The sequence below is a fragment of the Pseudophryne corroboree genome, chromosome 9 (assembly GCF_028390025.1).
Source record: "Pseudophryne corroboree isolate aPseCor3 chromosome 9, aPseCor3.hap2, whole genome shotgun sequence".
Taxonomy (NCBI): Eukaryota; Metazoa; Chordata; class Amphibia; order Anura; family Myobatrachidae; genus Pseudophryne; species Pseudophryne corroboree.
In genome coordinates, this window is record NC_086452.1 from 93,270,101 (window position 1) to 93,294,988 (window position 24,888).

Here is a 24,888-nt window from a genome sequence, read left to right on the forward strand (position 1 = left end):
ACATTATCTTTCACTAATCACTATACACCTGGGTTACACATTATTCTTCTCTCCCACAATTCCTCATCCATGCGTTGCACTGCCCAAGGCCGGCCTTCCAGTCCTCTGTACATGTGTGATTCAGCAAAGATACATGCAGAAATACCAGCAGGACTGGCTGGCAAAACGTTATCCACCTTGGCTGGCAGCAGTAAGAGGATTCCTGAGTATTAGCCAGATGCCAGTGCAAACTGTTAAATAGTAATGCGTCAATATGAGATTATCTAAACATAAATAGAAAGTGAAAAAACAAACACAAAAGTATCTGCAAACATTTTTATTTGTTACTTTTTTTCTAAAACTACAATCAAGTAAAACTTAAAAGCAGTCAAGAACACATACAAACTTGTAGCACCTAGTGCACAGTGATGCCACATCCCCCAGTAAAATATCGGGAAGGGTGATGTGAAGTCAGGCACAGTACCATAGTTGGACATGAATGGTGCAGTGAAACCCCTTAGTGTCGAACCCTTCTTGTAACATGTAGATTAATGTCACAGGGGTAGGGGGTACGGGGAAGGGGCTGCAAACAAAAATGAACAAGTCCGGAGCGACTGTAGGTGCAGCATATTGCCGCTCTTATTTGCAGATGTGAGAACATCGCATCTAACAGAATCGACAATATAAGGTCATAATCTAAGTTTGGTATGCGTTTAGCATACCGATCGTCAGGATCCCGGTGGTCACAATACAGATGCCAGGATCCCGATAGGGGCACCATACCGCCGTGGTAGGTGATTCCGCCTCTATGGGTGTCCACGACACCCATAGATGGAGAATGGAACCTGTGGCGAGCGAAGCGAAGTTCCCCACCAAGCCTGCAGTGTGGCAGGCACAGCGAGACCGCAAGGAGCTTGGTTACGCTCGCCCCCCTGCCAGCATTCCACCGCTCAGGATGCCGGTATACTGACATTCGGCATCCCATCTGGCGGTAAATCATACCGAACCCCCGAGTCCTGATAAAAAAAAATGTTGTAATTCCCATTAGTCAGTATGTGTGCCTGGACTGTGGTTCCTGGAGGGCAAGCGTGGCAGTGTGAGTGACTACCACCAAGAGGACAGCGAGACTCAGCTTGCAGCAGGGAGGGGTGGGGGGTGACATAAGTACACTTTGCAAGAGACCCATTCAGCCTGCACAATTAGTTTTTACATGAACTACATTTTCTGAAGCCCTTCAGATGGGGGGAAAAGGATGTCCCTATTTCTGCCCCAAACAGGCTATAAAAGTAAACAAGGGCACCCTGGATACCTGCAACAAATTAAAATGGTTACAGCCTCAAAGACTGGACCTAGGTCCACCTACTAACTTGTAGCTAGCGTCATTTACTGTAGTATAATCTGCAATTACATGTAGAAAATCCCTGTGTATAGACGCACATTGCAGCATGTACAGAGCATCAGCAAGTGCTGCCCTCTAGAGCCCCATATCTACCCATAAACCGGCCCTTAAACTTGTAGTGTTTGGAATGTGCTTAAAATCGTAATACATGCTACACAGATTTCCTTATTTACATATGCAGTGCTGCACATATGAATGCTGGTAACAGTGATTACCGGTCTTCAGCCGTTACCATATTCCAAAAATATTTTTTCTTCCACTTACTACAAAAAGAATAGCACTACACCAACTGGTGTTCCCTGCGCCTCACCTGAATTGCCCAACAACAATAAAACCCACACATCATCTGCTCCAGGCACCTTCTTTGACCTGCAGACAATGCCTACTGGATGTAATTTATACAACCGTGTCACATGGTACATCGCACTGATCATAGGACTCTGTAGTAATCAGAATATTGGTTAGTATAGACTTGCACTTGGTTTAATAGCTTTCTACCTTTATTATTGTATAGTTGATTGCACTTCTGATAAAACAGTTACAAGGATCATACAAAAAAAAAAAAACTTAGAAGATACTAAAGACCAGAAATAAACACACTGCACAAGGAAAGAAAGTCAGGAACTCGTAATTCATAAAATAACTCCACTTTAACATGTAGTCCTTGTGCTGGATGTTTTGAGTGGAACGTTTGATTACATGATTCATCCAATGCTCAGATTCCGCATGAAGCGCCATCAGGAAGGGAGAACTAGATTACAAAAGGTTACCGTCATACTGTACAAGCAATCTTCCATTTACAGTCATTCTTTGAAGTCCAGGAATTGCTGTAGCTTTTTCCTGTGTTCTGTAGACACTGGAACAGCACTAAAGTAGAAAGAAAATGTTGATGTTTTTATTTATGATGGTTACAGGGATTAATCCACCGTTAGGCAAACTCTGCTGTGTAGATCCCCCAAGCCCAAGTTGCACTCAATAGGATTACTTTTACTGCGGATAAGGAAAATACTTACTGTAAGTGCTCCCTGAAAGTTGTGGTTATTCTGTAGATTGCAGTCTTCAGGGCAGACCGCAAAGCAAACCTCAGCGTCTTGTAGGAAGAATCTACTAAACTGCTGGTAATTCTGGGTGGTTTGCTAGATGCGTGTGGAAGCTTGAAGTGCTTCTCTACAGCCTGCAACAGAAACAGCCCAAAGTACAATGCAGCATTTTAAAAACAAAGCAGGAAGTGTTTTACGTACTGCCGAATGTGCAGCACCTTCCAGACAGATGTTACATGTGGCTACAGGACAGAGTACTATGCTGCTCACCTCTTGTAGAGTCAGAAATGTAGTAAGTATGGTGGAGAGGGAGGTCTGTACCACTCCCATCCGGTCTTCTGAGAACGAGGCTGCCACTAGATGGGACAGACCTGCATGGAGAACCAGAGTACATATACTGACTGCGGTGAACACACAGTGCAGAAACAGATGTGACAAAAACCAGGTCCATTTATCAGGTTATGCTTCTTATCAACCGTATTCCCACCCTCCTCATCAGTTTTAGGGCTCATTCATACAGACATATTGCCACTTGTGCAATACGCTGATACAATTGCGTACTTAAGATGGCCATTTACTTCTCTCCAAAAGAAATTAACAGAAGAAGCCAGTTAAGTGAAATGGGCTGGCAATTTACTATACATTACTGCAGAAGCAATCCTGTGAACTGGTTATGTGCTCTTCCCCAGACACTCACCTTCCAGAGCCCAGATATGAATCTGGGAATCAGCAAACAATTCCTGACTAGAAGCCTCTGGGTGCTGCAGAGAGAACAGATACATGTCATACATGTAATGAGAGCTTATCAAGTTTTACAAATGTTATAGCTGCACAGCGGACTCCCAGGAAGGACAGAATTTCTAAGGCCATAACAAGAGCCCGTTGTTATTCTTGCCTCCTGCCGGGTCACAGCGGCTTCGTACGCTGAACGCCGGCAGCGATGTGATGACAAAGGCAGAATATGGCACAGAGTTTGTTGGGCTCATCCACTTCTGAAGGACCTCTTACAATTTAGGGCAGTGATGGCTAACCCGAACACTCCAGCTGTTGTTGAACTACACACCCCAGCATGCCCTGCATCAGTTTTAGCAAGGCCAAATAGCAAAACTGTAGCAGGGCATGCTGGGATGTGTAGTTCAACAGCAGCTGGAGTGTCAAGGTTAGCCATCACTGATTTAGGGCATAGAATAAATCAAAATTAAAAAGTGAACTGTCTCCATTACATTTCCGAAAATGAAAGCCATTCTGTCATAATGATTCCACATTTTTAAAGCCCATTGCGACTAAGCACAACAAATTGGCCACTTTCCAGGAGTTCTTAATCAAAGTTCCTCTCATTTTACCGCCTGCTCCTTCTGAACGCAAGTGGTATTCTGTGCACCTGCCACAATCACTTCTTAGAACTCTAGGATGTGTATTATCATTGTTTACTTATATAGTGCCATCAATTACTCAGCACTGTACAAAGATTGGTCACTCACAGTAGCAGATTAAAAGATATGGGTTTGACAATCATAATAGTGGAATTTCCTTACTCGGCAGCTATGTTGTTGCATGTAAACAATACCGTATTAAGGCATGTACACACTTATGGAACGACTTCTATTATGTTTACACATAGATGACAACATGGTGGGGAAAAATGGTGTGTGTGTATATATATATATATATATATATATATATAGGTGTGCGTGTATGTATAATATATATATATATATGGGTGTGCGTGTATATATATATATATATATATATATATATATATATATATATATATATATATATATATATATACATACATATACATACAGGGGTCCCTGCACTCTCACAAACCACAGCCAGCTACTAGGGTGCCAATCAAAGTCAGAACCCCCTAAGGGGTGTGACCCAAAGTACAATACAGTATTTTCCACAGCCGTGGAAAGAATAGCACTCTCTAGATTTAATCAACCAAGTGAACGATATTTAATGTAGAGGTCAATCTCACAGTTCCATAAGGCAATTTCCTCCTCCAATGTTTCAGTCCACACCAGGACCTTTGTCATGGAGTTAACAGCTCAGTCAGATGGTCAGCATAACATCACAGATCAGCAGTGCAAAATAACTGGAACCAGAGATGCTGCCTCACCGGCCCCAGTTTTATACCAGCACTAATTGGTCTTTTGGTCACGCCCCCCTCATTGTGAAGGTGCAGTACAAAGAGAGAATCAGACTTCCTAATGGGAGCAGTCCTCTTTACATAGATACGGAGAGCCCGTACCACATCCAAAGACCGCTCTCTGGAAGAGAATTCAGGAGAGACAAAGGCCGGAACCACAATCTCCTGATTAAGGTGGAAAGACGACACCACCTTAGGTAGGTATCCGGGATGTGCCCTAAGAACCGCCCAGACACGGAGAAAAATCAGATAGGGGGACCTACAAGACAAGGCACCCAAATCAGACACCCATCTAGCAGAGGCAATAGCCAGTAGAAACAATACCTTAAGAGAAAGCCACTTAAGGTCTGCCGATTCAAGAGGCTCAAATGGAGACCCTTGTAATGCCTCCAGAACCACCGACAAATCCCAAGGAGCCACAGGCGGGACGTAAGGAGGTTGAATCCGTAACACACCCTGAGTGAATGTATGAACATCAGGTAGAGTCGCAATTTTTCTCTGAAACCAAACCAACAAGGCAGAAATATGAACCTTGATGGAGGCCAGACGAACGCCCAAGTCCAGGCCCTGTTGCAGAAAGGCCAAGTTTGGCCATACTAAACTTGTAAGAGTCATGATTATTAGATGCGCACCAAGCAAAGTAAGAATTCTAGACCCTATGATAAATCCGGACAGAAGCCGGTATCCGGGCCTTCAACATAGTTTGAATGACCGCCTCAGAAAAACCTTTGGCCCTGAGGACCAAAGCTTCAGAAGCCACTCTGTCAAAGCCAACCGGGCCAAATCCTAATATACACAAGGGCCCTGAATGAGGAGATCTGGGCGCTGCGGAAGTAGAAGGGGATGCTCCATCAAGAGACCCTGAAGGTCTGAGAACCAACTCCGTCTGGACCACGCTGGGGCAATCAGAAGCAGGAGTCCTTCTTGCTTGAACTTCCTTATTACCCTGGGCAGAAGTGACACCGGAGGGAACACATAGGGCAGCCGAAAGTTCCATGGAATTGCCAGTGCGTCCACAAACGCTGCTTGAGGATCCCTTGTTCTTGCTCCGAAGACCAGAACCTTGTGATTGTGTTGAGACGCCATCAGGTCCACATCTGGGAGGCCCCACTTGTCCACTAGGAGTTGAAATAGTTCTGATGGAGGCTCCACTCTCCGGCGTGCAAGTCCTGACGACTGAGGAAGTCTGCTTCCTAGTTTAGGACCCCCGGAATGAACACTGCCGATATGGCTGGTAGATGGCATTCCACCCACTGAAGAATCTTTCATGCTTCCCTCATTGCCATGCGGCTTCGAGTGCTGCCTTGATGATTTATGTACTTGAACAGGTCTGTTCTGTACTAAATGCTGGGCCAAATTCAGTGCATTGAACACTGCCCGCAGTTCCAGAATGTTTATCGGGAGGAGAGACTCCCTGGTCCACCGATCCTGAAGGAAGTGTTGCTCCAACACCACGCCCCAGCCTCTCAGACTGGCATACGTCGTCAGAAGGATCCAGTTAGAGATCCAGAAGGGATGACCCCTGCTCAAACGTTGGTCCTGCAGCCACCAACTCAGTAACAGACGGACCTCTGGATATAAGGAGATCATGTGAGACGTGAACCGGTGAGGCAGGCCGTCCCACTTGGGAAGAATCGGTTTCTGCAGAGGGCGGGAATGGAATGGAGCGTACTCCACCATGTCGAAAGCTGACATCATGAGACCTAGCACTTGCATTGCAGAGTGTATCGACACTTGCAGACGAGATAGGAAGCATCGAATCCTGTCCCGAAGTTTCAGGACTTTCTCCTGAGACAACAACGCCCCCAGGTGCACCATGCTCGAGCCACCCGTGGGCCTGCAGAAACTGGAGCGTCAAATCCAGATGACAAAGGAGAATTTCTAGGAAATTTGTCAGGATCAACAAGTCGTCCAGATACTGGAGGATCCTGACCCCTTGACGGCGGAGTACAGTCGTCATTACAGCCATGACCTTCGTGAAGACTCGCAGAGCCGTGGTCAAACCAAAAAGTTAAAGTCCGAAATTGATAATTGAGGTTGCCCACAGCAAACCTCAGGTACTGCTGTTGTGACATTGCAATAGGAATATGCAGGTAAGCATCCTGTATGTCCAGGGAGACCATATAATCCCCAGGCTCCAAGGCCAGAACAATAGAGCGTAGAGTTTCCATACAAAACCTGGAGACTCTCACAGATTTGTTCAAGGACTTGAGGCCGAGAATGGGCTGAGAGGACCCATTTAGTTTCGGGACAAGGAACAGCGGTGAATAGTACCCCTTGCCTCTCTGAGCCAAAGGCACCTGTACTACCAACTCCTGTGTCCAGGAGGGACTGTACCACCGAATGAAGAGCTATTGCCTTCACCTGATCTTGAAGGATATGGCGTAACCTCGAGTGACGACTTCCCGTACCCAGGCGTCGGAAGTGGTCTTCAACCATTCCTGGGTAAACCCTAGAAGTCGGCCTCCCACTCTGGGATCCCCCAGAGGGAGGCCCGCCCAGTCATGCAGCAGGCTTGTAAGATTTGGAAGCTAGCTGACGGGCAGCCCAGGCACGTTTAGGTTTGGGCTTAGTGGTTTTGGAAGTGCGAGCCTGTTTCGGGTACGCCTGACCATTTGCTTTACCTGAAGGACGAAAGGAGCGAAAGGAAGTACTCTTAACCTTCGGCACCGAAGGAGCAGTACTAGGTAGACACGCTGTTTTAGCAGAAGCCAAGTCAGCTCCTATTTTGTTGAGGTCCTCTCCAAAAAGAATGTCTCCCTTAAAAGGGAGCACCTCCAGGGTATAGAATACAGATCCACAGACCAGGACATCGTAGAAGCCTTGGCCGCCAGAATACCGGCATCAGTAGCCACCTTCTTAATGTAATGAGAGGCTGTAACAATATACGAGAGACATTGTCTAGCATTATCAGAAAAGTTGGAAGGCAGCTCCGCTTCCACCTCCTGAGCCCACGCTTCAATAGCTTCTGCAGCCCAAGTAGCTGCAATAGTGGGCCGATGCACAGCTCCTGCTAGGATATAAATCGCCTTTAAGCAAACCTCCACACGCTTATCCGTCAGCTCTTTCAGAGAAGTGATGGTAGTTACATGTAGAGCTGAGGAAACTACCAACCACGCCACTTGCAAATCCACAGGCAGGGCTGTTTCCCAATTTTTACTTAGCTCCACAGTGAGGGGATAGCGTTTTCTTGTGGAGGTGTGAATTTTTCCCCCGGATTTTCCCAGGATTCCTGACGTATGTCAACTAAAAGGTCAGAGTGAGGTAAAACTTGTTTAAACAACCTTCTGACGTTTAAATCTGTCCAGTTTCTTAGCAGTTGCATCAGGCTCTGGGTCATCAGTAATTTGAAGAATTAGTCTGATAGCCTCCAATAAGTCAGGAACATCCACCTGTGAGACAGATTCCCGGAAGTATCTGGATCAGTATCTGTGGGATCAGTATACACGACATCCTCATCAGACGAGGTGTCTGGGATATGGGTGGATTGTGAGGAAGTAATGGCCCGCTTAGAGGACCCCTTGGTCTTAGGTGGGAGAGAGTTAGATTTCTGTTTTGTCAGTGAGTGGTTCAATTGCTGTAACTGAGTGGACAGGTGATCTGCCCAAGGCGGATTAACCACAGGGACAATAATAAGATTTTACTCACCGGTAAATCTATTTCTCGTAGTCCGTAGTGTATGCTGGGGACTCCGTAAGGACCATGGGGAATAGCGGCTCCGCAGGAGACTGGGCACAACTAAAGAAAGCTTTAGGTCACCTGGTGTGCACTGGCTCCTCCCACTATGACCCTCCTCCAAGCCTCAGTTAGGACACTGTGCCCGGACGAGCTGACATAATAAGGAAGGATTTTGAATCCCGGGTAAGACTCATACCAGCCACACCAATCACACCGTATAACTCGTGATACTATACCCAGTTAACAGTATGAAATATAACTGAGCCTCTCAACAGATGGCTCAACAATAACCCTTTAGTTAGGCAATAACTATATACAAGTATTGCAGACAATCCGCACTTGGGATGGGCGCCCAGCATCCACTACGGACTACGAGAAATAGATTTACCGGTGAGTAAAATCTTATTTTCTCTGACGTCCTAGTGGATGCTGGGGACTCCGTAAGGACCATGGGGATTATACCAAAGCTCCCAAACGGGCGGGAGAGTGCGGATGACTCTGCAGCACCGAATGAGAGAACTCAAGGTCCTCCTCAGCCAGGGTATCAAATTTGTAGAATTTAGCAAACGTGTTTGCCCCTGACCAAGTTGCAGCTCGGCAAAGTTGTAAAGCCGAGACCCCTCGGGCAGCCGCCCAAGATGAGCCCACTTTCCTCGTGGAATGGGCCTTTACAGATTTAGGATGCGGCAGTCCAGCCGCAGAATGTGCAAGTTGAATCGTGCTACAGATCCAGCGAGCAATAGTCTGCTTAGAAGCAGGAGCACCCAGCTTGTTGGGTGCATACAGGATAAATAGCGAGTCAGTTTTTCTGACTCTAGCCATCCTGGAAACATAATTTTTCAAGGCCCTGACTACGTCCAGTAACTTGGAATCCTCCAAGTCCCTAGTAGCCGCAGGCACTACAATAGGTTGGTTCAAGTGAAAAGCGGATACCACCTCAGGGAGAAACTGGGGACGAGTCCTCAATTCTGCCCTATCCATATGGAAAATCAGATAAGGACTTTTATATGACAAAGCCGCCAATTCTGATACACGCCTGGCCGAAGCCAAGGCCAATAACATGACCACTTTCCGCGTGAGATATTTTAGATCCACGGTTTTTAGTGGCTCACACCAATGTGATTTTAAGAAACTCAACACCACGTTGAGAACCCAAGGTGCCACTGGAGGCACAACCGGGGGCTGAATAAGCAGCACTCCTTTTACAATGTCTGAACTTCAGGTACTGAAGCTAGTTATTTCTGGAAGAAAAATCGACAGAGCCGAGATCTGTATCTTAATGGAGCCTAATTTTAGGCCCATAGACACTCCTGCTTGTAGGAATGCAGAAATCGACCTAGTTGAAATTCCTCTGTTGGGGCCTTTTTTGGCCTCACACCAAGCAACATATTTTCGCCATATGCGGTGATAATGTTTTGCAGTTACATCTTTCCTGGCTTGAATGACTTCCTCCGGAATGCCCTTTTCCTTTAGGATCCGGCGTTCAACCGCCATGCCGTCAAAACGTAGCCGCGGTAAGTCTTGGAACAGACAGGGCCCCTGCTGCCGCAGGTCCTGTCTGAGCGGCAGAGGCCATGGGTCCTCTGATATAATTTCTTGAAGTTCTGGGTACCAAGCTCTTCTTGGCCAATCCGGAACCACGAGTATCGTTCTTACTCCTCGCCTTCCTATTATTCTCACTACCTTCGGTATGAGAGGCAGAGGGGGGAACACATAAACCGACTGGTACACCCACGGTGTTACCAGAGCGTCCACAGCTATCGCCTGAGGGTCCCTTGACCTGGCGCAATATCTTTTATAGCTTTTTGTTGAGGCGGGACGCCATCATGTCCACCTGTGGCCTTTCCCAATGGTGTACAATCCTTTGGAAGACTTCTGGATGAAGTCCCCACTCTCCCGGGTGGAGGTCGTGTCTGCTGAGAAGATCTGCTTCCCAGTCGTCCACTCCGGGAATGAACACTGCTGACAGTGCTAACACATGATTTTCCGCCCATCGGAGAATCCTTGTGGCTTCTGCCATCGCCATCCTGCTTCTTGTGCCGCCCTGTTGGTTTACATGGGCGACTGCCGTGATGTTGTCTGATTGGATCAGTACCGGCTGGTTTTGAAGCAGAGGCCTTGCCTGACTCAGGGCATTGTAAATGGCCCTCAGTTCCAGAATATTTATGTGTAGGGAAGTCTCCTGACTTGACCAAAGTCCCTGGAAATTTCTTCCCTGTGTGACTGCCCCCCAGCCTCAAAGGCTGGCATCCATGGTCACTAGGACCTAGTCCTGTATGCCGAACCTGCGGCCCTCTTGAAGATGGGCACTCTGCAGCCACCACAGTAGAGATAACCCTGTCTTCAAGGACCAGGGTATCAGCCGATGCATCTGAAGATGTGATCCGGACCACTTGTCCAACAGGTCCCACTGAAAGTTCTTGCATGGAACCTGCCGAATGGGATTGCTTCGTAGGAAGCTACCATTTTTCCCAGGACTCGCGTGCAATGATGCACCGATACCTGTTTTGGCTTCAGGAGGTCTCTGACTAGAGATGACAGCTCCTTGGCTTTCTCCTCCGGGAGAAACACTTATTTCTGGTCTGCGTCCAGAACCATCCCCAGGAACAGTAGACGTGTCGTAGGAACCAGCTGTGACTTTGGACTGTTTAGAATCCAACCGTGCTGTTGTAGCACTTTCCAAAATAGTGCTACCCCGACTAGCAACTGCTCCTTGGACCTCGCCCTTATAAGGAGATTGTCCAAGTACGGGATAATTAAAACTCCCTTTTTTCGAAGAAGTATCATCATTTCGGCCATTACCTTGGTAAACACCCTCGGTGCCATGTACAGTCCAAACGGCAGTGTCTGGACTTGGTAATGGTAATCCTGTACCACAAATCTGAGGTACTCCTGGCGAGGAAGGTAAATGGGGACATGCAGGTAAGCATCCTTGATGTCCCGGGATCCCATGTAATCCCCCTCGTCCAGGCTTGCAATAACCGCCCTGAGTGATTTCATCTTGAACTTGAATTTTTTTATGTATGTGTTCAAGGATTTTAAATATAAAATGGGTCACACCGAACCATGCGGTTTCGGTACCCCAAACCGTGTGGAATAGTAACCCCGTCCTTGTTGAAGTAGGGGCACCTTGAGTATTACCTGCTGGGAATACAGCTTATTAATTGCCTCTAGCGCAGCCTCCCTGCCTGAGGGAGTTGTCGGCAAGGCATATTTGAGGAAACGGCGGGGGGGAGACAACTCGAATTCCAGCTTGTACCCCTGAAATACTACTTGAATGAAAAAGGGATCCACCTGTGATCGAGCCCACTGATCGCTGAAATTGTTGAGACGGCCCCCCCACCGTACCTGGCTACACCTGTGGAGCCCCCGCGTCATGCTGTGGACTCAGAGGAAGCGAGAGAAGAATTTTGATTCTGGGAACAGGCTGACTGGTGCAGCTTTTTCCCTCTTCCCATGTCTCTGTACAGAAAGGAAGCGCCTTTGACCCGCTTGCTTTTCTGAAGCCGAAAGGACTGTACCTGATAATACAGTGCTTTCTTAGTCTGTGAGGAAACCGGAGGTAAAAATATTTCTTCCCAGCTGTTGCTGTGGATACAAGGTCCCAGAGACCATCCCCAAATAATTCCTCACCCTTATAAGGCAGAATCTCTATGCGCCTTTTAAAGTCAGCATCACCTGTCCAGTGACAGGTCTCTAATACCCTCCTGACAGAATGGACATTACATTCATTTTGGATGCCAGCCGGCAAAATATCCCTCTGTGCATCCCTCATATATAAGACGACGTCTTTAATATGTTCTCATGTTTGACAGGGTCACCGACCACGCTGCAGCAGCACGATCAGCAGGTCTCAGTCTAGTACCTGAGTGTGTAAATACAGACTTCAGGATAGCCTCCTGCTTTTTATCAACAGGTACCTTCAAAGTGGCCGTTCCTAAAACGGCAGTGCCACCTTTTTTGACAACCGTGTGAGCGCCTTATCCACCCTAGGGGATATCTCCCAGCGTAACTTATCCTCTGGCGGGAAAGGGTACGCCATCAGTAACTTTTTAGAAATGACCAGTTTCTTATCAGGGGGAACCCACGCTTTTCACACACTTCATTCATTCATCTGATGGGGGAACAAAACACTGCCTGCTTTTTCTCGACAACATAAAAACCCATTTTTAGAGGGTTAATGTCAGAAATGTGTAACACATTTTTTATTGCCGGGATCAAGTCACGGATGTTCTTAGTGGATTGTGTATATGTCTCAACCTTGTCGACACTGGAGTCAGACTCCGTGTCGACATCTGTGTCTGCCATCTGAGTGAGCAAGCGTTTTTGAGCCCCTGATGGCCTTTTAGACGCCTGGGCAGGCACGGACTGAGAAGCCGGCTGTCCCACAGCTGTTACGTCATCCACCCTTTTATGTAAGGAGTTGACACTGTCGGTTAATACCTTTCACCTAACCATCCACTCTGGTGTCGGCCCCACAGGGGGCGACATCACATTTATCGGCATCTGCTCCGTCACCATATAAGCCTCCTCATTAAACATGTCGACACAGCCGTACCGACACACCGCACACACACAGGGAATGCTCTGACTGAGGACAGGACCCCACAAAGCCCTTTGGGGAGACAGAGAGAGAGTATGCCAGCACACACCAGAGCGCTATATAATGTGGGGATTAACACTATAACTGAGTGAAATTTCCCCAATAGCTGCTTGTATATATAATATTGCGCCTAAATTTAGTGCCCCCCCTCTCTTTTTAACCCTTTGAGCCTGAAAACTACAGGGGAGAGCCTGGGGAGCTTTCTTCCAGCTGCACTGTGAAGAGAAAATGGCGCCAGTGTGTCTGAGGGAGATAGCTCCGCCCCTTTTTCGCGGACTTTTCTCCCGCTTTTTTCTGGATTCTGGCAGGGGTATTTACCACATATATAGCCTCTGGGGCTATATATTGTGGTATTTTTGCCAGCCAAGGTGTTTTTATTGCTGCTCAGGGTGCCCCCCCCAAGCGCCCTGCACCCTCAGTGACCGGAGTGTGAAGTGTGTATGAGGAGCAATGGCGCACAGCTTCAGTGCTGTGCGCTACCTTGGTGAAGACTGATGTCTTCTGCCGCCGATTTTCCGGACCTCTTCTTGCTTCTGGCTCTGTAAGGGGGACGGCGGCGCAGCTCCGGGACCGAACACCAAGGCTGGGCCTGCGGTCGATCCCTCTGGAGCTAATGGTGTCCAGTAGCCTAAGAAGCCCAAGCTGGCTGCAAGCAGGCAGGTTCGCTTCTTCTCCCCTTAGTCCCTCGCTGCAGTGAGCCTGTTGCCAGCAGGTCTCACTGAAAATAAAAAACCTAATTCTATACTTTCTTTCTAGAAGCTCAGGAGAGCCCCTAGTGTGCATCCAACCTCGGCCGGGCACAAAATCTAACTGAGGCTTGGAGGAGGGTCATAGTGGGAGGAGCCAGTGCACACCAGGTGACCTAAAGCTTTCTTTAGTTGTGCCCAGTCTCCTGCGGAGCCGCTATTCCACATGGTCCTTACGGAGTCCCCAGCATCCACTAGGACGTCAGAGAAATGCGGTTGTACCGGCTCACGAGTTCCCATAGGGGGCGTAAGTCTAGTTACCAGCGTACTTAATAACGTGAAGTAGCACAAGATGGGTCATTATGAAACCCCGTTGCTACGGTCCCACTAGGGGGTAGGGAACCTCCAGAATCTGAATCCTCTGCTGCTATGTTTTCCTCTAACGTGTCTGCAGTATCACCACCACACAATGTGGGATCAGCCACAGCTCCGTCGCCCCTTGTAGCTGACATAGCTGTAAGCTCAAATCACGGGCAACTCAGTACAATATCAGCAGTCTAATACCTTGTCAAGAACCCCCTGTGCAGTGTATTAGAACAGAGAATTCAAAAGGTATATGGTAACTGAAAATCAGAGAAAAATACTCAAGTATATCCTGTGAAACACCTATATTAAATAATAGCCCTGGCGCACTTAGCCCCCTCAGGGTGTAGAATATAGGGATAGCAATCTCAGTGAGATACACGGAATGGAAGTCACACAGCAGCTATATGCAAACAGTCACATGTACAATGCAGAAATTATGACATGCAATAAAACTGCACTGCACTAGCAATACAAAGTAATACTAAGTACAGCTATACAATCAATAGATATACATCCAGTATTTACTGTGCATTGATATATCACAGGGTACTTGTACTACATAACCCTGAAGTAATGCACTGTTTCTTAACTAACACTGTCAACAGACATGTAGAATACTTAAATGTCCTGTAAAATGCACAGCGCTGACATGCAGGCGGCTTTACCGAGGAGGTTTTGCCCAAACAGTCCCAGGATCAGCTCAGCATGTGAAAATGGCGCCAAACGCGGACAGGGAGTGAGAGAGAGATATGCAGCTCCAGGGCGGGAACATTTACTCTAAATGGCGCCCAGGGGCTGGGGGAGGGGCTACAGGTCGGAGCCTTAGCCCATTGCTGGACTTCACCACCGGGTACTGTGGGTCATATAAAAATGTTTTTTAGTAAAAAACAGACCTGTGCCCCTGCCCTGGTGGGGTCCCTGTACGGCCACAGTGTCCACGCCAGCGCGCGCGGCCCGCCTCCCACCAGCCACACTGTATCGCGGTTTCCAGCGGGTCCCGCCTGGGGGACCCTCTTACCTCCTCCCTAAGTGCGGCCACGCGATCCAGGAGAGCCGCGGTGGTGTGTGTGCCTGACTGAAGAAAACCGGAGCCTCCGCTGTAAGTACCCGGCAACTAGGACACAGGAGTATACAGCGCCGCTGGGGGAGGTGATGGTACTCCAGCAGGAGATGTCCGAGTGACATCTAACACTCACAGTGTCTCTGCTGCAGCCCTTGAAGTCTTCAAAATTCACTTATAAAAGCTCTTCTGAGCCCACCTGTTGTATGCCTACACTGCATGGCAACAACTACAAAACTGAGCTCCTGTGCACGGAGGCGGGTTTATAGAGGAGGTGGCGCTATGCAGCCTGGGAAGTGTCAAAGCTTTTATCCTGTTGGTGCCTCGGATCAAGATCCTACTCTACACCCGATGTTATTCCCTGTGGAACCCAGTGTACCCTGCTGCAGAAAAATCTATACATGTTCCAAAACGTGTACTCAGGAATGGGGCCAGACCATATGATATCACGATCTTTAAACACGGAGGACCACAAGAGGTACAGCAATCCTGTAACACTCTGGCACTGAGTGAAGTTAATACACCGTAAAGTAGTCAGTCATTTAAAGAGATAAATGTGTGTTTGCGTCATTAAAAGTGCAAATCTACACAAGACTGGCCATTCTGATGCACCATTTAGTGCAGTGCTTTGTTATAACCTCGTGGTGTCACTGCAGGTAAATAGTGCATGACTACAGGGTATCAAGTTATACTCCCGACTGTCCGGATCCCGGCAGTCATAATCCCAACAGCCATTGGAATGCAGACGGTTGGAATTCCGAACGCCAGGCAGAAACCCCTCTTGGGTGGTGGTCCACGCCACAACCAGAGAAGGAATAGACCCTTGTGGCGACCAAAGTTTGCCACCGGGGCCCGAAGCGTGGCGAACACAGTGAGCCCGCGAGGGGACACGATGCGCTCAAGGTCATGATTCCGGCGTAGGTATTTCGACCGCCAGGATCCAGTCAGCCGGGAAATCATACTGATCCCGACTACAGAAGTGTAACAAGATACCATAAGTAGTGCTAGACACCACATCCTGTACCATTCTTTATTCTACATAGGGTCTCCTGTAATCCATTACCCTGCTCTGCATAGATAGGGACTCTAGCAGCCTGACGTGCAGTATGGGTCCAGGAGCTTTGTGGCACCTCCTATGGGACTGTCCAGGGGTTCAAAAAAAGTGTTTATAGATGGTGGAGGGTCTCCATCATACTGGTGTGGATGTCCCTCTCCTCTATCCTAAACTCTGTCTTTTTGGGATATAACGTGATCTTGTACGGGATATAGTCCTGCATCACAACACGTGTTTAATTGTTTGTCCTGTCCAAGATAATAGCGGGATGGTCCCCGAATACCCTCGTTTTCATAAATGGTGGTGCTGGTGAATAAACAGAAATAAGTCAAACTATAATAAAAAATAAGAATTTACTCACCGGTAATTCTATTTCTCGTAGTCCGTAGTGGATGCTGGGAACTCCGAAAGGACCATGGGGAATAGCGGGCTCCGAAGGAGGCTGGGCACTCTAGAAAGATTTAGGACTACCTGGTGTGCACTGGCTCCTCCCACTATGACCCTCCTCCAAGCCTCAGTTAGGACACTGTGCCCGGACGAGCGTACACAATAAGGAAGGATTTTGAATCCCGGGTAAGACTCATACCAGCCACACCAATCACACCGTACAACTCGTGATATGAATCCCAGTTAACAGTATGAAACAACTGAGCCTCTCAACAGATGGCTCAACAATAACCCGATTTAGTTAACAATAACTATGTACAAGTATTGCAGATAAACCGCACTTGGGATGGGCGCCCAGCATCCACTACGGACTACGAGAAATAGAATTACCGGTGAGTAAATTCTTATTTTCTCTAACGTCCTAGTGGATGCTGGGAACTCCGAAAGGACCATGGGGATTATACCAAAGCTCCCAAACGGGCGGGAGAGTGCGGATGACTCTGCAGCACCGAATGAGAGAACTCCAGGTCCTCCTCAGCCAGGGTATCAAATTTGTAGAATTTTGCAAACGTGTTTGCCCCTGACCAAGTAGCTGCTCGGCAAAGTTGTAAAGCCGAGACCCCTCGGGCAGCCGCCCAAGATGAGCCCACCTTCCTAGTGGAATGGGCATTTACAGATTTTGGCTGTGGCAGGCCTGCCACAGAATGAGCAAGCTGAATTGTACTACAAATCCAGCGAGCAATAGTCTGCTTAGAAGCAGGAGCACCCAGCTTGTTGGGTGCATACAGGATAAACAGCGAGTCAGATTTTCTGACTCCAGCCGTCCTGGAAACATATTTTCAGGGCCCTGACAACGTCTAGCAACTTGGAGTCCTCCAAGTCCCTAGTAGCAGCAGGCACCACAATAGGCTGGTTCAGGTGAAACGCTGACACCACCTTTGGGAGAAATTGGGGACGAGTCCTCAATTCTGCCCTATCCATATGGAAAATCAGATAAGGGCTTTTACATGATAAAGCCGCCAATTCTGACACACGCCTGGCTGAAAACAAAGCCAATAACATGACCACTTTCCACGTGAGATATTTCCGATCCACGGTTTTTAGTGGCTCAAACCAATGTGATTTTAAGAAACTCAACATCATGTTGAGATCCCAAGGTGCCACAGGAGGCACAAATGGGGGCTGAATATGCAGCACTCCTTTCACAAATGTCTGAACTTCAGGTACTGAAGCTAGTTCTTTTTGAAAGAAAATCGACAGCCGAGATCTGTACTTTAATGGAGCCTAGTTTTAGGCCCATATTAACTCCTGCTTGCAGGAAATGCAGAAATCGACCTAGTTGAAATTCCTCTGTTGGGGCCTTTTCGGCCTCACACCATGCAACATACTTCCGCCATATGCGGTGATAATGATTTGCTGTAACCTCTTTTCTAGCTTTAATAAGCGTAGGAATGACTTCCTCCGGAATGCCCTTTTCCTTCAGGATCCGGCGTTCAACCGCCATGCCGTCAAACGCAGCCGCGGTAAGTCTTGGAACAGACAGGGCCCCTGCTGTAGCAGGTCCTGTCTGAGCGGCAGAGACCACGGGTCCTCTGAGATCATCTCTTGAAGTTCCGGGTACCACGCTCTTCTTGGCCAATCCGGAACCACGAGAATTGTGTTTACACCTCGCTTTCTTATTATTCTCAATACCTTTGGTATGAGAGGTAGAGGAGGGAACACAAACTGACTGGTACACCCACGGTGTCACTAGAGCGTCCACAGCTATCGCCTGAGGGTCTCTTGACCTGGCGCAATACCTCTCTAGTTTTTTGTTTAGGCGGGACGCCATCATGTCCACCTGTGGACGACCCCACTGATTTACAATCATTTGGAAGACTTCTGGATGAAGTCCCCACTCTCCCGGGTGGAGGTCGTGCCTGCTGAGAAAGTCTGCTTCCCAGTTGTCCACTCCCGGGATGAACACTGCTGACAGTGCTAGTACATGATTTTCCGCCCATCGGAGAATCCTTGTGGCTTCTGCCATTGCCATCCTGCTTCTTGTGCCGCCCTGTCGATTCACATGGGCGACTGCCGTGATGTTGTCTGACTGGATCAGCACCGGCTGGTGTAGGAGCAGGGATTTTGCTTGACTTAGGGCATTGTAAATGGCCCTTAGTTCCAGAATATTTATGTGAAGGGAAGTCTCCTGACTTGACCATAGTCCTTGGAAGTTTCTTCCCTTTGTGACTGCCCCCCAGCCTCGTAGGCTGGCATCCGTGGTCACCAGGACCCAGTCCTGTATGCCGAATCTGCGGCCCTCCAAACGATGAGCACTCTGCAGGCACCACAGAAGAAACACCCTGGTTCTTGGGGACAGGGTTATCAGGCGATGCATCTGAAGATGCGATCCGGACCACTTGTCCAACAGGTCCCACTGAAAAATCCTGGCATGGAACCTGCCGAATGGAATTGCTTCGTAAGAAGCTACCATCTTTCCCAGGACCCGCGTGCAGTGATGCACCGATACCCGTTTTGGTTTTAGGAGGTCTCTGACTAGAGAAGACAACTCCCTGGCTTTCTCCTCCGGGAGAAACACTTTTTTTTCTGGACTGTGTCCAGAATCATTCCCAGGAACATTAGACGTGTCGTCGGGACCAGCTGTGACTTTGGGATATTCAGAATCCAGCCGTGCTGGCGCAGCACTTCCTGAGATAGTGCTACTCCCACTAACAACTGTTCCTTGGATCGTGCCTTTATTAGGAGATCGTCCAAGTATGGGATAATTAAAACTCCCTTTTTTCGAAGGAGTATCATTTCCGCCATAACCTTGGTAAATACCCTCGGTGCCGTGGAGAGTCCAAACGGCAGCGTCTGGAATTGGTAATGGCAATCCTGTACCACAAATCTGAGGTACTCCTGGTGAGGATGGTAAATGGGGACATGCAGGTAAGCATCCTTGATGTCCAGGGATACCATGTAATCCCCCTCCTCCAGGCTTGCAATAACCGCCCTGAGCGATTCCATCTTGAACTTGAATTTTTTTATGTATATGTTCAAGGATTTCAAATTTAAAATGGGTCTCACCGAACCGTCCGGTTTTGGCACCACAAATAGTGTGGAATAGTAACCCCGGCCTTGTTGAAGTAGGGGTACCTTGATTATCACCTGCTGGGAATACAGCTTGTGAATCGCTGCTAGCACCGCCTCCCTATCTGAGGGAGCAATCGGCAAGGCAGATTTTAGGAACCGGTGGGGTGGAGCCGCCTCGAATTCTAGCTTGTACCCCTGAGATACTATTTGAAGGATCCAGGGATCCACCTGTGAGCGAGCCCACTGATCGCTGAAATTCATGAGGCGGGCCCCCACCGTACCTGGCTCCGCCTGTGGAGCCCCACCGTCATGCGGCGGACTTGGAAGAGGAAGCGGGGGAGGACTTTTGCTCCTGGGAACCTGCTGTTTGTTGCAGCCTTTTTCCCCTACCTCTGCCTCTAGAGAGAAAAGACCCTCCTTTTCCCCGCTTGTTTTTCTGGGACCGAAAGGACTGAACCTGATAAAATGGCGCCTTCTTAGGCTGTGAGGGGACATGGGGTAAAAATGCTGACTTCCCAGACGTTGCTGTGGAAACTAGGTCGGAGAGACCATCCCCAAATAATTCCTCCCCCTTATAAGGCAAAACTTCCATGTGCCTTTTGGAATCTGCATCTCCAGTCCACTGGCGAGTCCATAAGCATCTCCTAGCAGAGATGGACAATGCACTTATTTTAGATGCCAGCCGGCAGACTTCCCTCTGTGCATCTCTCATATATAAGACTGAGTCTTTGATATGGTCAATTGTTAGCAGAATCGTGTCTCTGTCTAGTGTGTCAATATTTTCTGACAGTTTATCCGACCACGCAGCGGCAGCACTGCACATCCATGCTGATGCAATAGCTGGTCTAAGTATAATGCCTGAGTGTGTATATACAGACTTCAGGATCGCCTCCTGCTTTCTATCAGCAGGTTCCTTAAGGGCGGCCGTATCCTGAGACGGTAGTGCCACCTTTTTAGACAAACGTGTGAGCGCTTTATCCACTCTAGGAGGTGTTTCCCAACGTAACCTATCCTCTGGCGGGAAAGGGAACGCCATTAGTACCTTCTTAGGAATTACCAATTTCTTATCAGGGGAAGCCCACGCTTCTTCACACACTTCATTTAATTCATCTGACGGGGGGAAAACTACAGGTAGTTTTTTCTCCCCAAACATAATACCCTTTTTTGTGGTACCTGGATGTAAATCAGAGATATTTAACACCTCTTTCATTGCCTCAATCATGCAGTGAATGGCCTTAATGGGCATTAAATTTGACTCCTCGTCGTCGACACTGGTGTCAGTATCCGTGTCGACATCTACTTGTGCCATCTGAGATAGCGGGCGTTTCAGAGCCCCTGAAGACTTTTGAGACACCTGGACAGGCACGAGCTGAGAACTCGGCTGTCCCGCAGTCGGCATGTCGTCAAATTTCTTATGTAATGAGTCTATACGTGCACTCATTTCCTTCCATAAGCACATCCACTCAGGTGTCTGCCCCCCAGGGGGTGACATCCCTTCTAAAGGCATCTGCTCCGCCTCCACCTCATTATCCTCATCAAACATGTCGACACAGCCGTACCGACACACTCCACACACACAGGGAATGCTCAATATAGAGGACAGGACCCACAAAAGCCCTTTGGGGGGACAGAGTGAGAGTATGCCAGCACACACCAGAGCGCTATATAAGGCAGGGACTAACTGAGTTATGTCCCTTATAGCTGCTTTTTAATATAAACTATATACTGCGCCAAATTAAATGCCCCCCCTCTCTCTTTTTTACCCTTTTCTGTAGAGTAGTCTGCAGGGGAGAGCCAGGGAGCTTCCTTCCAGCGTAACTGTAAGGGAAAAATGGCGCCCAGTGTGCTGAGGGAGATAGCTCCGCCCCTTTTCCGCGGCATATTCTCCCGCTTTTTTATGGAATCTGGCAGGGGTATTTACTTCATATATAGCCCCTGGGGCTATATATTGAGGTATTTTTGCCAGCCAAGGTGTTTTTATTGCTGCCTCAGGGCGCCCCCCCCCCAGCGCCCTGCACCCTCAGTGACCGGAGTGTGAAGTGTGAGAGGAGCAATGGCGCACAGCTGCAGTGCTGTGCGCTACCTTGGTGAAGACTGATGTCTTCATGCCGCCGATTTTCCGGACCATCTTCTTGCTTCTGGCTCTGTAAGGGGGACGGCGGCGCGGCTCCGGGACCGAACATCAAGGCTGGGCCTGCGGTCGATCCCTCTGGAGCTAATGGTGTCCAGTAGCCTAAGAAGCCCAATCCGGCTGCAAGCAGGCGAGTTCGCTTCTTCTCCCCTTAGTCCCTCGCTGCAGTGAGCCTGTTGCCAGCAGGTCTCACTGAAAATAATAAACCTAAGACTATCTTTCTTCTAAGAGCTCAGGAGAGCCCCTAGTGTGCATCCAACCTCGGCCGGGCACAAAATCTAACTGAGGCTTGGAGGAGGGTCATAGTGGGAGGAGCCAGTGCACACCAGGTAGTCCTAAATCTTTCTAGAGTGCCCAGCCTCCTTCGGAGCCCGCTATTCCCCATGGTCCTTTCGGAGTTCCCAGCATCCACTAGGACGTTAAAGAAACTAGGTTACCAGCCCCTCAAAATGACGAAACATAACCATAATGTCAGCGCTGGCTGCTGTGCGCCCCCAAAAGGAGAACCACTTGATATGCGCCGTCAGGCGCCATCTAGTGGCCGCCAGTGCGCACAACACTTGAATTCTCCCCACAGAGGTGAGGCGCAGCGTCTGCCTTTTATTACGTAGGATCTGGTCCAACTGGACATCACCACACTTTTGTATGGTTCTTATATGAAGATGCTGGTGATGCCACTATTTAAATGTTTCGATATGGGAAGGATAGTGTTCCCTTATGTTCCTCTCTCCCACCCAAATTTAACTTGGAACGCCATACACAGTACTGCACTGTATCTCACTAGGACAGCTCTAAGATCTATGTACATTATGTGTCCCCTGCAGCTTCAGTCTACTGTACCATGTGCCACTGGAGGCTGTTATTTACACATGGTGTAGGAGCTGCACATATCTGGCATGTGTACATACTGGAGTTCTGGTTTTACATTAACGCCACTTTGATATTAGCACAAACATTCCCAACCTCAGTCCTTAAGGCACACTAACAGTCCAGGTTTTAGTGATAGCCAGGCTTTAGCACAGGTGACTTAATTAGTACCTCCGTTATTTTGATTTAACCATCTGTGCTGAAGCCTGGATATCACTACAACCTGCACTGCTAGTGTGCCTTAAGGACAGATGTTGAGAAAGTATGCCAGAACATGCTACATCAGGCTAACTGAAAATTTATATTCCCCCCTTTTTTCCTTCATTGTATTTATCAACAGGTTCGGTATTTTTTGTTAACAAAAGTGTTATGGTGTGTACACACGGCGAGATATTTTCTTACGATTTTGACTATATAGTCATAATCGTAAAAAAAAGTTAGTGCTCACCTTGCAATCCCGATGCACGGTCGGCATCGCAAGCCTAGATATACTGTGCAGGCAAGTCAATTTTGACTCTCTCGTAGAAAAGATAAATCAGAATTGACACTTAGCCAAAATCGCACAAAGTCAGTATCGTAAGCACAGTCATTATGTGCTTGCGATACCGACTTAGTCCCTGACGTATAGTGAGAATCGGGGTTACCCCGAATCTCACAGTGTGTATGCACCTTTAGTTAAGTCTACATAACACTCTGAAAATAAACCTTATTGCAGCACGACTGTCCATACGGCATATACTGGCTCTCTCACCTTGCTGAACAGGTACATGATCAAGACGCGCTTGGACAAGAAACTCTTTATCTAGAAAGCAGGAAATAAAACTTGTTTAGTTAAAGTAAAAAGCATTTCATAGTTAATATTACCCCGTCAGACTGACATTGCCACGTCACACCCTTAATATTACCCCCTTCAGACCGCAATTGCCGGATCCTTCCTGGGTGTGACTCGGAATTGGACCTGTGCAATGTGAACGGGGTGGCTTCCAGACCCGGCAATATGCCGGGTCGGGTTGCCATCCGGGGGGTGGGGCCAGAGGCGGAGCTGGAGAGGACATCTCCGCACCTCCTCTCCCTATGCTGTGAACGGGTACCAGGTTGCATCGACCCGGGTAACCCGTTTACACTGCGCCTGACCCGGTAATAACCCTTTTTTATTCCCGGGTTGAATTACTGGGTCATGCGATCCGGCAAAGCAACAGTGACCCGTGCCGACCCGGCAAAATACCAGGTCGATAACGGGTTATTTGTGCAGTATGAACGGGGTATCAGATATAATAGTAGATAAGCATTAAACTTGAAATACTAAATCATATGACTTCTGCTGAGAGTATACAACTAGTTTCATTGCAGTGTCGGTTAAAGATAACTAGTGACAAGAAGAAATGATGGATGGCGGAGTATGCTCTACAGAAGGGAATTCCAGAGGTTATTCTATAATAAGCAGCGTAGGCTGAAATACGTTAATTACCCTCAGATAACAGTATATATTAAAATGAATACTGTATTTGATAAGACCTTACAATGTTTTTAAAAATAGGATTTTATATTACCTACCGATAAATCCTTTTCTCATAGTCCATAAGGGATATTGGGGAGACTTAGTACGATGGGGTATAGACGGGGTCCAAAGGAGCCGGGTGCACTTTAAATTTCTTCACTTGGTGTGCTGGCTCCTCCCCTCTCTGCCCCCTCCCACAGGCAGTTATAGGTAAAATAGTGCCCGAAGTAGAAATGACATATATGAGAGAAGGAACATAAATGAGCACACCACTAACAGAAAACGACCAGCAACGGCTGGCAACAAAACAGCAACAGCTGAACAGGTAACCATATAAAACAGAACCTGCAGAAAAGTCAACGCACAGAGGCGGGCGCCCAATATCCCTTATGGAATACGAGAAAAGGATTTACCGGTAGGTAATAAAAATTCTCTCTAGCATCCATAAGTGATATTGGGGAGACTTCGTACGATGGGGACGTCCCAAAGCTTTCAGAACAGGCGGTAATGTGCAGAGACGTCTGTAGCCCCGCCTGCCCAAACTGGTAATCCTTTTTGGCCAGGGTATCAAACCTGTAGAACTTTACAAAAGTGTTCTTACCCGACCAGGTAGCAGCTCAACACAGTTGCAAGGCCGAGACACCACAGGCAGCTGCCCAGGAAGACCCCACTAATCTCGAAGAGTGGGCTTTCAGAGACTCAGGAACAGGTAAGGCTGTCAACACATAGGCCTGGATAGTAAGTCGAAGCCAATGAGCAATGGATTGCTTCGAAGCAGGGCAACCTTTTTACTGCGCATCATAGAGCTCGAACCAGTAATCAGTCTTTCTGATTCGAGCCGTTCTCTAGACATAGATCTTCAAGGCTCGCACAGCATCCAATGCCGCCGGAGGAGCAGAAGTGCCAAAACTGG

At 48.1% G+C, this 24,888-nt stretch overlaps 1 protein-coding gene across 2 annotated transcripts in view; it reads right to left on the reverse strand.

Moving 5' to 3' along the window:
- Window positions 1-301: 301 nt before the first annotated feature.
- Window positions 302-24,888, reverse strand: part of NDC1 (NDC1 transmembrane nucleoporin) — a 92,513-nt gene continuing 67,926 nt past the window's right edge. For both annotated transcript variants that reach the window (XM_063939616.1, XM_063939617.1), the window contains 5 exons: window positions 23,229-23,279; window positions 3,116-3,179; window positions 2,689-2,789; window positions 2,392-2,552; window positions 302-2,245 (listed from right to left, as the gene is read on the reverse strand). In XM_063939616.1, the coding sequence (XP_063795686.1) occupies window positions 2,182-2,245; window positions 2,392-2,552; window positions 2,689-2,789; window positions 3,116-3,179; window positions 23,229-23,279 (441 nt within the window). In that variant the 3' untranslated portion in view covers window positions 302-2,181. The remainder of the gene's footprint in view (window positions 2,246-2,391; window positions 2,553-2,688; window positions 2,790-3,115; window positions 3,180-23,228; window positions 23,280-24,888) is intronic.